At 43.9% G+C, this 16081-nt stretch overlaps 2 protein-coding genes across 7 annotated transcripts in view; one reads left to right on the top strand and one right to left on the bottom strand.

The window, feature by feature from the left end:
* The window catches only part of Rrp8 (ribosomal RNA processing 8), a 46404-nt gene that overhangs the window by 3268 nt on the left and 27055 nt on the right, over nucleotides 1-16081 (top strand). Inside the window, exon 7 of one of the 2 annotated variants that reach the window (XM_042281400.2) lies at nucleotides 167-282. In XM_042281400.2, the coding sequence (XP_042137334.1) occupies nucleotides 167-282 (116 nt within the window). Of the gene's footprint in view, nucleotides 1-166; nucleotides 1064-16081 lie in introns of those variants that run through there. The other variant, XM_006991741.4, reaches the window with a different exon arrangement.
* Dnhd1 (dynein heavy chain domain 1) overlaps nucleotides 12076-16081 on the bottom strand; it is a 74245-nt gene continuing 70239 nt past the window's right edge. For all 5 annotated transcript variants that reach the window (XM_042281361.2, XM_042281365.2, XM_076549516.1 and 2 more), the window contains 4 exons: nucleotides 15820-15911; nucleotides 15507-15656; nucleotides 14505-15313; nucleotides 12076-14369 (listed from right to left, as the gene is read on the bottom strand). In XM_042281361.2, the coding sequence (XP_042137295.1) occupies nucleotides 14019-14369; nucleotides 14505-15313; nucleotides 15507-15656; nucleotides 15820-15911 (1402 nt within the window). In that variant the 3' untranslated portion in view covers nucleotides 12076-14018. The remainder of the gene's footprint in view (nucleotides 14370-14504; nucleotides 15314-15506; nucleotides 15657-15819; nucleotides 15912-16081) is intronic.

Raw genomic sequence — 16081 nt, 5'->3', positions numbered from 1 at the left:
TCTGGGTAATGGTGTGCGGGAACGAGGCTGTAACCACAGAGATAGACCTTTTGCTTTTCAAGGCAAAACTCTGGGAGGAGCTGTGGGAAGCTCCCTGAGCCGGGGAAACACAGAGAGGTGAAGTTGAGGTGAGGATTTGTAGCTCATTGATGTTTTCTTTTCCTAGGACCTGACCAACAGCCATTTCTTCTTGTTTGACTTTGAAAAGACTGGGCCTCCTAGAGTAGGACCCAAAGCCCAACTTTCAGGCCTGAAACTTCAGCCCTGTCTCTACAAGCGCAGGTAACCAATGGGCACCTGTTAAAAGGGGAAGGCTCAGACTCCAAACTCAGAACTCTGAAGACTGTACTTACCCAAGCTTTGAGCCAGGACCTGGTGCCACACTCCTTCTGTACCAAGAACGCTGGTAAAGCCTTCAGCTCAGCTCTGCTCTAACGGAGCTCTCTCAGCTACAAAAAGCATGAAGTAACTTGGGCAGGCTCAAGAATGAGGTTTATTGTGAGGGCATTGGTATATTCTGGGAATTGTGGGTCACTTCAGGTATCATGTAAACTAGTTGGCTTGGAAGTGATAGATCTCTGGGTTTGGTTTCTCTTCATCTTTCAGAAGGTGCCTGGGCACTCCACTGTGTTGTCTTCTGACTGTATTGTGTAGCCTCTGCTCATCCATAGTTTCTGCTCCTTCAACTTCAAAACTACAGATAGCTTTTGCTTCATGGCAGGCCCTAATGCTAGTGCCTACTGGGGCTGGGAGTTATTTCTTTCTCTTTTGGAGCTGAGAATCATTTCATTTCTTTCTTTCTGTTGTTGTTTTGAGACAGCATCTCACACTAGTCCAGGCTGACCTCAAATGGTAATTCTCCTGCCTTAGCCTCCTGATTATTGAGATTACAGGCATGAGCCACTATACCCAGCTTAATTATTAATTTCTGAATATTCCATTTCTTATTTGAAAAATGTAAAATTCTTGTGTTCCAGCATGTTGTATGGGTTAACTGAGGAAAGCTGCAGCAAGAGCTGGGAACATAAAGAGCTGGCGCTGAATAAATCAGCTTTGGCTGTTATGTGTCAGTCTTACTGTTCTTTAACGATCACCCCTAAGATGGCTTGGAGGTTGAAGAGTAAATAATTTAGTTGTGGCTGAGAAAGATTAGGAGAGTTTGGTATAGGCACGTAAACAGGCTTATTTGATATTTAGAGGCTTAATGCACTTGAAGCTTTCATCTGTTCATAAGCAACAGCTGATTGGGCTGCTCATTGGCAGGATCTGGCCATGGTACCCACCTTGCATGTCAGAGGAAAGCTACAGGCAGGAACTAAAGTACTCAAGTTCCTGAACTAGTGCTGGGAAGATGAGCTGGGATGGTATGCTGTATAAAGATACAGCCTCTTCTACCCATTCACAAAAATAAGACCTCATGGTTCCCTCTAGGAGCAAATAGGTCTCAGGATTCTGATTTGATTAGATGCTCCCAGGCCTAAAGAAAGAAGACACAGGCCAAAGCCATGTTTGTTAGAGGTTAGACTGTGAGGCCAACAATATACAATATACAATATACAGCTTTGTGTGCAGTGTTGCTGCTGAGCACGCATCTCACGAGCAAAGTTTACTCGTCTTCCCAAATAGCTTAGCTGCTTAAGCCTCTTCCCCAGAAGCATGTATATTCTCAACATACTGTATGCAAAATGTTTCTTTAGTATACAAGTACTGTGTTGTGGATCGTTTATACATTTCACTACAGCCTTCTCAAGCCATATTTATCTTTCTGTTTCCAGAGTTTGTTTACTTGTGTGTGTGTGGGTGGGGGCGGTTTAAGGAATTAACAGTCTACTTAACTGAACTTGATGGCAACAGGAGTGTTGCTGAAGCCAAGTCTGGGTTACATAAGGGTGCTGTGAACTAGTGATGGGAAAGGTATGCCAGCAGGTGAACCTCAAGATGGAGTTGGTATAATGTTGAGGGTTTTTTGAGAGAAAAAAAAAAATCTGCAATAAACTGGACAGGCTGGTGTGGTCATTCAAAACGTTGAATTTGGGATCCAGGGAGATGACTCAGTGGCTAACAGCACTGCTGTGCAAGCATGGAGACCTGAGTTCAGATCCTTAGCACCACATAGAAATACATGCCTATAGCTCCAAAGCTGCAGAGGGATGGGCTAGTGGAGACAGACTATTGAGGTTTGTAGGCCAGCCAACTTACCTCAACAGTGGTCAGTACCAGACCCAGTAAGAAGTTGTCTTAAAGGAATAAGGTAGATAATGATAAAAGCAGGAAACTTGATGTCATCCTTTGGCTCCCACCCCTGCCCGCGCGCGCGCGCACGTGCACATACACACACACACACACACACACACACACACACACACACACACACACACACTATCCACTCTCACATGCAGCATATCCAGCTTAAAGAACAGGAGATTGAAGGAAGGAGAAGAGTATTAGGAGGTAAGTGGTAATGGGAGGGGTTAACTGTGAAAGACAGTGTCTTTCAAACTTTAGAGTGACTGAAGTCATCTGCAAGGTTCATTATAATGCTGTGTCCCGAGCCCTCTCCTGTAGTTTCTGGTTCTGTAGATCTGAGTAGGGCCCTAGAAATTCTTTTCTGGTGGCTTTGGGTTTTTTCCTTGAAGGAGGAAGCAAAATTTATTCATTGAAAGTAAAAGTGGGGAGAGGATTGGGATTTTGAGGAAAGGAAAATGAAGATCATTTCAAGAATAGAAGAGAATGAATAATGGTTGGTGGCACATGCCTTTAATCCCCGCACTTGGGAGGCAGAAGCAGGAGGATCTCTTGAGTTTGAGGCCAGCCTGGTCTACGTAGTTCCAAGCCACCCAGGGGATACATAGTGAGACGCTGAACTAAGGAAATAGAGTAGAAGTATTGGCAGTGTTAATAACACATGAAGTTCGAGTCATAAGAGGATGGGAGCATGGTACAGGGTTGTGTCAGGAACTTGTTACTTTCCTTTACTACGGGTCTATCAGAATCCAGCCCCATTTGTAAGAAAGGGGAGAAGGTCAGGTTTCTGCCTACTTACCACAAGTCTAGCTAGGGTCTACTGAGACCATTAGGGAAGCATGAGATATTTATTTCTACTGCTGAGGAATGATGAGCCAAGGGTCTTATTCCTGCCATGAAAAAAGCTCCGAGGCTGTTTGGATGGTGTGGTAGTGGGGTGCTGCTGCTTTGGCACTAACTTGCATTCCCAGAATGTGCCCTGGCAATAGAACATGAGTATCTTCTATGCATCTTGTGTTAGTGTAAGATGGGCTTGAGTCCTGTCCTGTGGGACCATTTTGAAGAGATAAAGAGACTTCATAACAAGCAGCAAGGAGTCAGCCATTTGGGCTGATGGAACCATTTCAGAAGGCCACCCAGAATAGTGCAGTATCCATCAGAGACTAACAGGAATTTCACCTTTGAATTTCCACCAGGGACCTGCCAGGTCAAAGAACCACCAAGTCAAACCAGACTTGCAGACTTTCCTTGTCTCTCCTCCTCAGTACTTGTGCCTGGAATAATCAGCAAGGAGGTGGGAAAGAGTTGTGGAGAGCAGGGAGCTCTCCTCCATTCCCTAAAGCAGCCTCCTTGACTTAGGTGAGGCAAAGCTGGGAGGAGGAAAGATTTAAAGCCACTACAGGGGCCAGTTATTTATTACACAGAATTATGCATGCTAATTTAGATTGTTTACTTCTTGAGCTGATCACAGGACTGTCAGTTAACTAAGAATATCACAGTGGGGCTGGACAGATGTTTCTGTGGTTGAGAGCTCTGCCTGCTCTTGGAAAGAATACAGGTTCGATTCCCAGCACCCACAAGGTGGCTCATAACCATCTGACTCCAGCCCTAGGGAATCCAATGCCCACTTTGGCGTCTGGGCACACCAGGCTCCCACATGGTCTACAGACATACATGCAGGCAAAACACTCATGAAACAAAGTAAACAAATTAATAAATAAATAGAAGACAATTATAGGCTTGCTGCAGCCTTTCTCAGTAGAGAGTTTACTCTTTCAGGGCTGTGGGGGAAAAGAATGAAGTTGGATATGGATATCAATCTAGACCTGGGTCATGTTCAATATCCCTTTCAGAGCTCTCCAAACAGTGTTCTGCAATTATTCCTGTGCTCCTGATTTTGTTCCCGTAAAACAGTCCTAAGAGAGAACACAGTTCCAAAAGAAACAGTGTGATCTTGGCAGAGACAGCTCAGTTCCAAGCACTCACCAGTTATGTAATCACACAAAGCTCTCTGGCTTTTCACAGAAACTAGTAATTAGAGCCTTTCATTTCCAGGTCATCATCTTTCCCAGGTGAGTTCTCTAACTAGCCACCTGGTTGTAGGACTTTTGGGCTACTGCAGTGATTGCTTTAGGGATCTAATTGCCTTTGCTTCCCAAAGCAATTCATTTTCCATATTGCAAAGTGATCTTTATGAAAATGTAAATCAGATTATGTCACCTTTCTGCATAAAATCCTTCAATGAATTCTCATTGCTTGAAAACAAAAGACAGACTCCTTCCCAGGTCCTGTGTGATCTTACCCAGGCAATGTTCTGCAGTCCAACTGCATCTTAACTCACTCTTCCCCTTAGTACTCCAGCAGGAGCTTGCTATTCATTGCTCATGCACTCCAAGCCCTCTCTACATCTATACATGCCCCCTCCATCTTCCTAAAATATTCTTTCCCTCAATTCATTTTCATCTTCTGGATCTTCTTACCAGTGACATGTTTTTCTTTCCTGTGGAAGAAATTCCCCAGGTGCCCTCTTTCTGGACATAGAATTAAACTCTTATTCCAGCAATGTACACTAGGCAGGTCATGGATAGTCAGGGTGATGTTTTCATACAAAGAAAGTGAAAGGCAGATGAGCTGTGTCCATTTTCTCCCACTTCTTTCCCTACCTAGAAAGGTCCGGTTTTAAAGGTGATGGAGTCATAGTATACAAGAAGTTTGGTCATTTAGGAGAAAATTGAACTCTGAAACAGAACTAAACCCCTAAAGCTAATGAATGCGAGCATGTTACAGCAATTGTCATTATGCATCCTGGGTATGTCTTCCTGTCCACCATACCACAAAATCCTCTTTCGTGTAGCATGCTTCAACATTTATCTTACCACGTGCCAGTATATACTTTCTAATTGTCCCACTTTAAATATTTGTTTTTATTTTTTAACTACATATATGGGGGTTATGCATGTGTGAGTACAGTGGCTGAGACCAAAGACATGGAATTTCTTGGAGCTGGAGTTATAGGCAGTTGTGAGCTGCCTGATGAGGGTTTGGAAAATTGAACTTGAGTCCTCAACAAGAGAACTACTTACTATCTTTCCAACCTCTTATCCTACTTTTAAATGAAGAAAAATAATGCTCACATCAGAAAACAAATATTTTTTATCAAATATTTATGATTAAAAAATTCCCAGTAAATGTTTTAAACACTTAAATTTTTTTTCCTACTATAACAAGGAACCTGAAGGTTGATGACTTGGCTTTAGTTCAGGAGCTCAGAAGTGTCAAGAGTAAGGGCTTTGTGCTTCTCTTGGTGTCCTGATTCTCATAGTCACAGATGCATTCTTAATTAGGCAGAGACACCTTACTGACTAGACTGCTTGGAAGTCTCTCTAATTGCCACAGCACTCCCCACCCACCCCCTTTGGCTTCACTTCAAGGATCTGTTCACTTGTTAGTACTCTGGTATAAATATGTTATGTTCTCCATGATGACTGAATCCAATCAAAAAAAAAAAAACCCTTTAAATGCATTTTCCTTCTCTGCCACTTCCCACATTTCAGTAACTTATCAGTAGCTCCTAGGGCCTAAACTTCTCTTCAGTTCAGCGGATAAGGGGAATGTGATCTTTTACTCATTTTTTATGTGCATTGGTGTTTTGCCATGGGTGGCAGGTCCTCTGGAACTGGAGCTACAGACAGCTGTGAGCTGCCATGTGGGTGCTGGGAATTGAACCCAAGTCCTCTGGAAGAGCAGTTAGTGCTCCTAAGCACTGAGCTATCTCTCCAGCCCTCCTTTTACTCATTCTTTACCTTTTCTGTTTGTTTGGGGATTGGAATGGAGGGAGGTATATCAGAGAAGGTTAAACTTACTCAATTAATACATCATTGATATGTTTTTCCAAGACAAATATATAAATGTTAACTTTTGTGTGTGATGCTGAGGTCCCCAGAGCTCCCCAAAGGGACATGTGCAGGAACTGGCTTTGGTTGATTCCTTATGATATATAACCCAACTGTCCCTTAAATCCATAGCTCCTAACCCTGACAGTGTATGTCGGTTAGTTTTTGTCAAATAGACACAAACTAGAGTCACTTGAGGAGAACATCTCAGGTGAGAAGATGCCTCCATCAGATTGGCTTGTAGGCATGTCTGTTGATTGTGTGGAGGGCCCAGCCCAGACTGGGCGTTGCCACTCATAGGCAGGTGGGCCTGGGCTTTGTAAGAAAAGTCATTGAATAAACCAGGGGAAGCAAACTAGTTAAGCAGCATTATGGCCTCTGCTTCAGTTCCTGCCTCCAGGTTCCTGCTTCCAGCTCCTGCCCAGGCTTCCCTTGATGATAGATTCTAACCTGTAGGATGTAATAAACCCTTTTCTTTCCAAGTTGGTTTTGTCAGTTTTACCACAGCAAACAGGCAGCAAACTAGGGCACAGTGTATCCACTGCCACCTAGTGCTAACAAGCCTCACCTTCCCTGAGAAGGTCCCAACATACCTCAAGACCGTTTACCTTTCAAGGAGCCCATGGGGAACCCATGCATATTTGTCCTGTCAAACAGTGGAATGTGGAGCAGGCAGCAGGTGACAGTTCTTTCCTTGTGCTGATGAGAAGTACCAGTTACTGTGCCCATATGGCTCCAAACAATTTCCTCCTGTTCCCCTCTTCCTATGACCCTGTACTCATAAATATCTTTGACACAATACATGGTGGTTTAGGTATATGGGTGTTATAACGGAGAACTGCCAGTGCTCTTCACACTCACTTTCCTCCTGGGAAATCAACTATACTATATTCCCCATCTTCCCATGGAGTTGTGTGTCAACAGGTAATGGAGGTGAGACGGTTGGTTGATAATGAAACTGCTACTTCCAGACTTAATTTTATTTTTTCTTTTTACCCCTCTTTGGTTTTTTCAAGACAGGGTTTCTCTGTGTAGCTTTGGAGACTCTTGGAACTTGATCTATAGACCAGGCTGGCCTCAAACTCACAGAGACCTGCCTACCTCTGCCTCCCAAGTTTCCACATTTTCCAACTTGATGCACTGGAGCAGAGGTGTCTAAATCCGAGCATCACCAAAACTGGAGTCATTTACCTGCTTTAGGCTTCATTTAAGTGAGAACTACATTGCTGTTTTCCTGAGGCACTAATAGTCTCTTAAAAGCCCTTTGAGTTGAAGGGGACAAAGCACCTATAAAGTATACAAAACAATATTTAACTCTGATTTATCACAAAGCCACTGATAATCACCCAGATTATGTAGCAGAAGGCTGTTATCACCTAAAGCCACTTCCCAAACACAGGTAGCTTTTGTGTGTGTGTGTGTGGTTAGAGTGTTAGAACTTTTTTTAAACCTTTATTCTTCTCTCATACATTACATTCTGACCACAGTTTCCCCTCCAGATCAACTCCACCTATTTCCCCCCCCTCAAAAAAATGGGGGGAAAAAGCAGGTTTCCCAGGGATCTGTTGAGCATGGCCTAACAAAATACAATAAGACTAGGCGGGGCTGGAGAGATGGCTCAGAGATTAAGAGCACCGACTGCTCTTCAGGAGGTCCTGAGTTCAATTCCCAGCACCCACATGGTGGCTCACAACCATCTGTAATAAGATCTGGCAATCTCTTCTGTGTACATAATAAATAAATCTTTAAAAAAAAAAAAAAAAAAAAGACTAGGCACAAATCTTCATATCAAGGCTGGACAACCCAACCCAGTAGGAGGAAAAGGGTCTTAAATGCTGGCAAAGGAGTCAGAGACAGCCCCCCCCCCCCACCTCTACACACACACACACACACTCCTATTGTTGGAAGTCCCATAAGAACAAGCTACACAACGGTAACATATAGGCAGAGGACCTAGCTCAGACACATACAGGGTCTCTGCTTATTGTGTCAGACTCTTTCAGCCACTATGAGCCCTGCTTAGTTGTTTCTGTGGCCCATGTTCTCCTGGTGTCCTTGAACCCTCTGACTCCTACAATCCTTCCTCCCTCTCTTCTTCAGGCTTCCCCTGGTTCTGCCTAGTGTTTAGCCAGTCTGTGCCACCATTGCCTCAGCATGTCTTCCAGGAAGGACAGATTGTAGGTCGAAGGTTTTTTAATACTATGAGCCTTGCTTGGTTATAAAAGATGGCTAGTTTGGGCTCTATATTTCCCATTACTAAGAGACTTCACTTGGATCCCTCTTGTAAAGTCCAGGGAGTTTCCCCTGCACTAGGTTTCTATATTGTCCCCCAACATCCCCCCAATTCTGTCATCTCTCCCAGTACTCTTTCCCTCCATCCCTCCCACCTACCCCCTCCTGATCCCTCCTGTTCCCATCCCCACCCACTCCCAGTCCATTGGTAAAATCTATTTTATTTATTTCCCTTTCCCTGGGAGATCCATGCATCCTCCCAAGATTAACTAAAAAAAAAAAAAAAAAAAAAAATCAGTAGCCCTCCTATACACAAATGACAAACAGATTGAGAAAGAAATCAGGGAACAACACCCTTCACAATAGCGACAAATAATATAAACTATCTTGGGGTAACTCTGTTGTGTTTTAAAAATGGTGAGGAGTCACACCATACAACAGAGCTCATGTGGGAGGTTCATTGAGGGGAGGGGAGAGAAGGGGGCAGAGACCAGTCTTTGGGGATGAGAGCAAAGGAAGAGAAAGAGAACGAGATGGGATGTGGGCAAGGCCCGCCTTTTATAAGGAAACATAGTGAATGTGCACAGAGGGTGCTCTTAGTGGCTGCAGCTGAGGATATATCCTGTCAGGACCCAAAGGGCAGGCCAGTACCCATGCCTAAATGCTAACAAACTCTAACCAAGCAAGTGAAAGACTTATATGACAAAAACTTCAAGTTTTTGAAGAAAGAGATTGAAGAAGATATCAGAAGATGGAAAGATCTTCCATGCTCATGGATTGGTAGGAAAATGTACCATAGTAAAAATGGTCATCTTACCAAAGCAATCTACAGATTCAGCACATTTCCCATCAAAATTCTAACACAAGTCTTTAGAGACCTTTAAAGGACAATACTCAACTTCATATGGAAAAACAAAAAACAGAATAACTAAAACAATCCTGTATAAGCCAGGCAGTTGTGTATGCCTTTAATCCCAAACAGAGGCAGGTGGATTTCTTTGAGTTCAAGGTCAGCCTGGTCTACAGAGTGAGTTCCAGGATAACCAAGACTGATTCACAGAGAAACCCTGTGTCTCGAAAAACAAAGCAAAAACAAAACAGTCCTGTATAATAAAAGAACTTTTGGAGGTATTACCATACCTGATTTTAAGCTCTACGGTTATAATAATAATTAAAAAAAAAATCACGGTATTGGCATAAAAACAGGTTGATCAATGGAATCAAATAGAAGGCCCAGACATAAATCCACACATCCATGCACATCTGATTTTTGATAAAGAAGCCAGAAATACACATTAGATAAAATACACTGTGGTGCTGGTCTAACTGGATGTTAGCATGTAGAAGATTGCAAATAGAACCATATCTATCACCCTGTACAAAACTCAAGTCCAATTGGATCAAAGACCTCATCATAAAACCAGACACACTGAACCTGGTAAAAGAGAAAGTAGAGGATAGCCTTGGATGCATGGGCACAGAAGACAACTTCCTGAACAAAACACCAATCAAGCAGTCACTCGGATCAACAATAAATGGGCCTCATGAAACTGAAAAGCTTCTGTAAGGCAAAGGATGCTGTCAATAGGACAGAACAGCAGCCTACAGAAAGGTTTTCACTAACCCCACAACTGATAGAGAGCTAATATCCAAAATATATAAAGAACTCGAGAAATTAGATCAATAAACCAAATAATCCAATTAAAATGGGATGCAGATCTCAACAGAATTCTCAATAGAGGAATATCAAATGGCTGAGAAACACATAAGGAAATGTTCAACATCTTTAGCCATCAGGGGACTGCAAATCAAAACTACTTTGAATTCCGTCTTACACCTTTCAGAATGGCTAAAATCAAAAATGCAAGTAACAGCTCATGCTGGTAAGGATGTGGAGCAAGCAGAATACTTCATTGCTGGTCTGAGTGTAAACTAGTAGAGCCAGTATGGAAAACAATATGGAGGTTCCTGAGAAAATTGGGAATGGATCTATCTCAAGACCCATCTGTGGTGGTAATCTAATTGTACTGAATTATATTTTGATTGTATGTTAATAAATAAAGTTGTCTGGGGGTCAGAGCTATTAGAGCCATAGCAAGAGTGTGGCGGTGGTGGCACACGCCTTTAATCCCATAAGATCTCTGTGTGTTCAGGGATATAGCCACACATTGGAGACATATGCCTTTAAGACCTAGGGGGTTGTACATTCAGACAGTGACGAGGCAGTCATGTGTTTGGGTTTACAACCAATGAGAAGGCAGAACAACATACTATAAAAAAAACGAACCGACAGGAAGTAGGTCTCTTTTCGCGAAGCTGGGATAGCAGGAGGAAGGGTGAGATTTTAGCTCTGAGCTCTGACCTCTCGGCTTTCTCCTTTACATTGTTTCTGTGTTTCTTATTTAATAAGATGGTTAGTTACATCTACACCCATCTATACCATTCTTGGGCATATACCCAAAGAATGCTCCATCCTACCACAACAACACTTGCTCAACCATGTTCATTGCCGCTTTATTCATAATAGCCAGGGACTGGAAACAACCTAGATGTCTCTCAACCAAAGAATGGATAAAGAAAATGTGGCATATTTGCACAAAGGAGTACTACTCAGCTGTTAAAAACAGTGACAACCTGAAATTTGCAGGCAAATGGATGGGGTTAGAAAATAAGAGTGAGATAACCCAGCCCCCAAAAGACAAAATGGTATGTGCTCACTTATAAGTGGACATTAGCTGTTAAACAAAGGACAATCATTCTGCAATCCACAGACCCAGAGAGGCTAAGTAGCAACTTTCTTTTCTTGCTCCCACAAAATTTCCATCCTTACTCAGTGTTATTTCATTGGTCTTCTACATAGTCTCACCACTTAAGCTTCCATATCTAAATAGCATTTCCATGTGTCTAGCTTTTTGTACTCACCCCCTAACATGCATCTGTATTGAGCTCAACTATATTAATTTTTATTAATGTGAATAAACCACAATTTAGTGATTGCTTAAACTGTACTTACGAGGAGTGGCTGGGCCATCTTTTCAAGAAATAAAAGCCCAAAATATTGATTTAAGCCAATGTGGTAATATTAAGACTTCTTTTTTTATTTTTTACATTTTTTTTCTTTCATTTGGAAGGAGCAGTATTACATGTGTGCCATGGTGTGTGTGTGGAAATTAGAGACATTTGTTGGGAATCTTGTGGTTATCAGGGATTCAACCTGGGTTGTCAGTCTTAGAGTCAGGTGCCTTTAACTACTAAGCCATCTCACCTCCAGTGTTATTTTTTTCCCTGTCAATATAGTTTGAGAGGGACTCTGATCACACTCAGAGACCCAACTAATGGAGACAGTATCTCAACATATGCTCTTGTAGTCACTGAGGCAAGAAAAGGGAACAAAGCCAATCCTTTCTGCTCCTATGTAACTGACCAAAGCAATTACCAGTGTGAAATATAGCTTCATAGATGGTAAAAAGCAAACAACCCCCCCAAAACCTCTAACCATTCTCAAAGGGAAGAGAAATAATATTTGTGCACTGTCTAGTAACTATTCCAAATTATTTCTGATTTGTCCTTCCTGCAAATAGTGACATTTGTGAAAAAAATGTTTTAATGTCTCTTCTTTGTATGTGTGTATTTTTACCAGGAATAGATATAACCAAGAGTATAATTTGTTTATATACCTAAAATGTAATCTCAGATTTGTACATAATTCTATTTACAAATTTTATTTGGAAACATAGTCTCTTGTAGCCCATTCTGACCTTGAACGCACTGTGTAGCCGAGAATGACTTAGAATTTCTGATCTCTACCTCCCAAGTGCTAGTTTCAGAGAATCTAATACCTTCTCTGACCTTCACAGGACTAGGCATGCATGCAGTGCATATATACATACATGCAGGCAAAACACTCATGCACATAAAATAACCCCCCAAACCAAACAGCCAAATATTTGGCATCAGAACAACAGAAAAGTACCTGAGGGTTTCTCAGGAATTGGCTAGCTGCCACCCATGGTAGGCACATGGATATAAAGGTTTTTAATTCATTCAAAAGACTTTGCTTTGAGAACTGTTCACTTAGGAAAGTGCCCCCCTGTTTTCATCCATCCAGGTATTCAGAGGCCATTGAAGAGTAGCTACTGCTTGAGCCAGCAGCAGACTTTGGCATTGCCCACGTGATGCTGGAGTTTCAAGCATGTAGAATGTAAGAGTTGAGGGATTATAGGCTTTCCCTCTTATTTCAGAGGAGAGTCTAAAAGGCCAATGTATGTATGGTAGGACCAGAATCCCCACAGGAAATCTCTGACAATGTGTAAAGTTGTAATAGTGAGTGGAGCTGCAGAGGACACTCCAGAAAGTTAGAGAGGCCATGGACATAGAGCATCTGCCATGGAAAGCCTCGGTGAGTGTAGCAAGGTCTAGAGAAGCCACGTGGGCTGCAAATGGTAAGGCTTTAGTGGTGGGGATGGATCCATGAACATTTGAGCTCATATATTACCACATACCCAGGGTACTTTTGGGAATGGGCTGTAGGACTAAATGTTTGTCCCACTAGGTTTCACTCTTACTCTGGTCCAACCTTTCTTTGGTGTCTATCTATTCCACCCTCTTAGAATAAAAATGTGTCATATTTTAGAATATTTCTTGAGTTTTATGGGGGTTTATAGTTAAGAGTTTAGGTCTGAGGAAATTGTGAATTTTTGAGAAATGCATTTTAGCTGGATATTGTGGTTTGGGCCTCTAATTTCAGCATTTGGGGAGCTGAGTCAGGTGCATCACAAGTTTGAGGCCAACCTGAAACACAGCAAGAACCTGTCTCAAAACAGAAATGGGGGGGGCGGTAATATGCATTTGGCATTATAAGAATAACATGACCTTTTGAGATCTCGTTGTGGAGTGGTGAAGTTTAGATATGATGTATCCCCCAAACGGGTGTATGCACAGAAGGCTTAGTCCAATCCTGGTGGCACTATGAAAAGCTGACTGGATAATGAAGGTGCTAATTTCAACAATGGATAAATGGACCATTAAAAAGAATGGCCTAGAAGGAGGCCCTTGGGGAGGGTGCTTTCAAAGGGTATAACATGTTCCTAGAACTTCCATGGGACAGGAAATAGATCCCAAGGAAAGCAGGAGTTTTACCCTGAATAGCCTCATCAGTGCCTGAAAGAACACTTCTTATGGAGAAGTGCTTGCTCAGTTGGTTATTGTTGAACGAGTGAGGGGTTGTGAATTGGCCTTTGTTTTGGGTATATGATTCATTTGGAGAATGTGGTAAGGCAGAAGTGGGACATTCCAATAATGCTACTAAATGCCTTAAGCAACTTTCAAATAATGTTCTTCATTTAAAACTACCCACTAGATATTTAATGCAAGTGCTGAGACCACAGTAGAAAGCTGAGCAAGGAATCAGAATTCCATGTTAGCTATTGCTAGGTGTCCCTGTCCCCTTGTAAACACCACTAAAAGCAGGCCCCTGTACCCAGAGTACCCATAGCCTTTGCCCCTCATTTTGTACATGTCCTCCTTCTTCCTCTATCAATAGCATCCTTTTCCCTCCTTGTGCCACATTGTGTACTCTGCATACTGCAACCTTCTTCCAAATCCCAGAAGTCATTCCTGACACCACTACAGCTTTATTTTGGTGGGGGCTCAGGATAAGGTTGGGCTGCACACGTGGACTCTCCGTTGGATACAGGTGTCAGGGCTGAGCTTCGTGGGTAGTGGCAGGTGCATCAGGATGTTCTTGCTGTGCAGCTTAGTGGTGCCAAGGGGTCCGGTCATGTATACAGGACAGGAGTACACACCCAGGCCACCTGAGACTGGTGCAGCCTTGGCCCCAAGGGCTTGTGTGCTGACGCTGACAGGAGGCAGAGGGCTGGGTTGACTGGAAAAGCTGTCCTGCAAGGCCCCATCCATCTGGTCCCACTCTGCATGCTGGAGCTGTAACCCGATCAGCAGCAGTCCCATCTCAGGAACTTTGGGATTTGGGCCATTCTCGACCTGGGGGGTGCCAGAAAACAGTTAGGCAAAGCTATGAAGATGAGAGTCAGATCAGAGTCAGGGTCAACAGGATGGGGTATAATCAGATACTTAGAGGAGGTGGAATGGGGAGCAGAAAGGGTGATGTCAAGATACCCGGATATGCAGAGGGTGGTTGTTCAGCTCCTGACGTTTAGGTGGGAGACTGCCAGAGCCAGAGCCTTGGTTACCAGGAAGATTGGGACTGGGCACTGAGGACTCCAGGACAGCCTCCCAACGCAGTGCCAGCAATAAACGACAAGGGTGGCGAAAAGCTGACAGGTGAAATATGCGCTCTGGTTCATTGGCATTTTCGCTCGTGTCACTGTCCAGGTAGCGAATCAACAGGTGCCCACGGCGGGACAGTTGTCGCAGCCATTGCCAGGGCAGCTGTGGCCCAGCAGGTGCATGAGGTCTCCAAGGCCGAGGTAGGCGTCCAGCCCAAAGAGCATGGGCCACTGCTGCACAGCGGCTGGAGGTGCATGGGGTCTCACCCTTCAGCTGCTGCAATAAGCAGTCAAGGTCGCGCTGCAGTATGCTCACCAGCTGCCTCAGTTCCAGCACCTCCGTCTCTAAGAAGCCCTCCAGAGGCCGGTGGGCAGTGGGCCCCAGCACCGCCCAGGGGGTGACACCCTGGCCTGATCGAGTACGGTTGGTCAGCAAAGCCTGAAGTGCCACCAGCCTCTTCTTGGCTTGCACCAAGCGTTGCCGAAGTCGCCTTTCTTTACGCTGGGCGCTTCCTCCGCCAGCTGAAGGAACCCATGTGGGTGAACACTGCTGCAGCGCATTCAGGAGAGCACGACTCTGGCGTCTCAACAGCCAGAACTTGGGCCCTTCATTCAGTCCACAAACACGAGGTTCAGCTGGTGTGGGCAGTAGACGCATCCGGGCCTTGCACTCTGTCATGGCATCTAGCTTCCCTAGCTCTTAGAATTGGAGGTGAGAAACAAAACAGATTGTCCCCACCAGAGCCAAGGAAGTAGGCCTTCCTCTGACCCAGTAATTACCAACATTGCCCTCTCATACCTTCATTGGTACGGATATTATCCACACTCCTGTGAGGACTGCAGTACAATGCACTTTTCCCCATCCTAGGGTGGACATTTGCCTGAAGCTTACCTGGGCTAGGCATCAGAGTGGCCAGCAGATGCTGAGGTGTGTGTGGCTGGACCCAGCTCATGCTCCTGGGATTCAGACAGGCTCGTGTCAGGCTAATCAGGGCCTCTCTGTCCTCTGGGTCCTCCAAAGAACCTCCATAGAAAACTGAAGCTGTAGATGAAATCAGAACTTCAGTTCTTCCAGTTTCCACCACCCCTCAAAACAAAATTGTGTGTTTATCTATCACATGTGTCCTGGCCTTCAGACTTCCATACCACCCTTTTCCAGGTCTTGGGGGCCAATCACCATATGGAGGACAGGAGGAGAACCTCACCAGCCAGGTCTAGCAAGGCAGCACTGGGATTACTGAGACTGGCCCTCAGATACTCTTGGATCTGAAGAATGTTGGTCAAGGTTATTTGACTCCTGGGTAGGGGTACAGAGAGCACAGTTTTAATAACAATATACTGAGGACTCTTACATCTTTTCTTCAGTGCAAACCTCTCTCCTGAGCTCTACACTTATGGGGACTCACTAGACATTACTACTTTACACCCCAATACAACTTGCTTTCTATTGCAATAATCATTTCCCCT

The sequence above is a fragment of the Peromyscus maniculatus genome, chromosome 1, assembly GCF_049852395.1.
Source record: "Peromyscus maniculatus bairdii isolate BWxNUB_F1_BW_parent chromosome 1, HU_Pman_BW_mat_3.1, whole genome shotgun sequence".
Lineage (NCBI taxonomy): Eukaryota > Metazoa > Chordata > Mammalia > Rodentia > Cricetidae > Peromyscus > Peromyscus maniculatus.
Note: the sequence above shows the minus strand (reverse complement) of the source record. Positions and strands in the feature narration are given on the sequence as shown.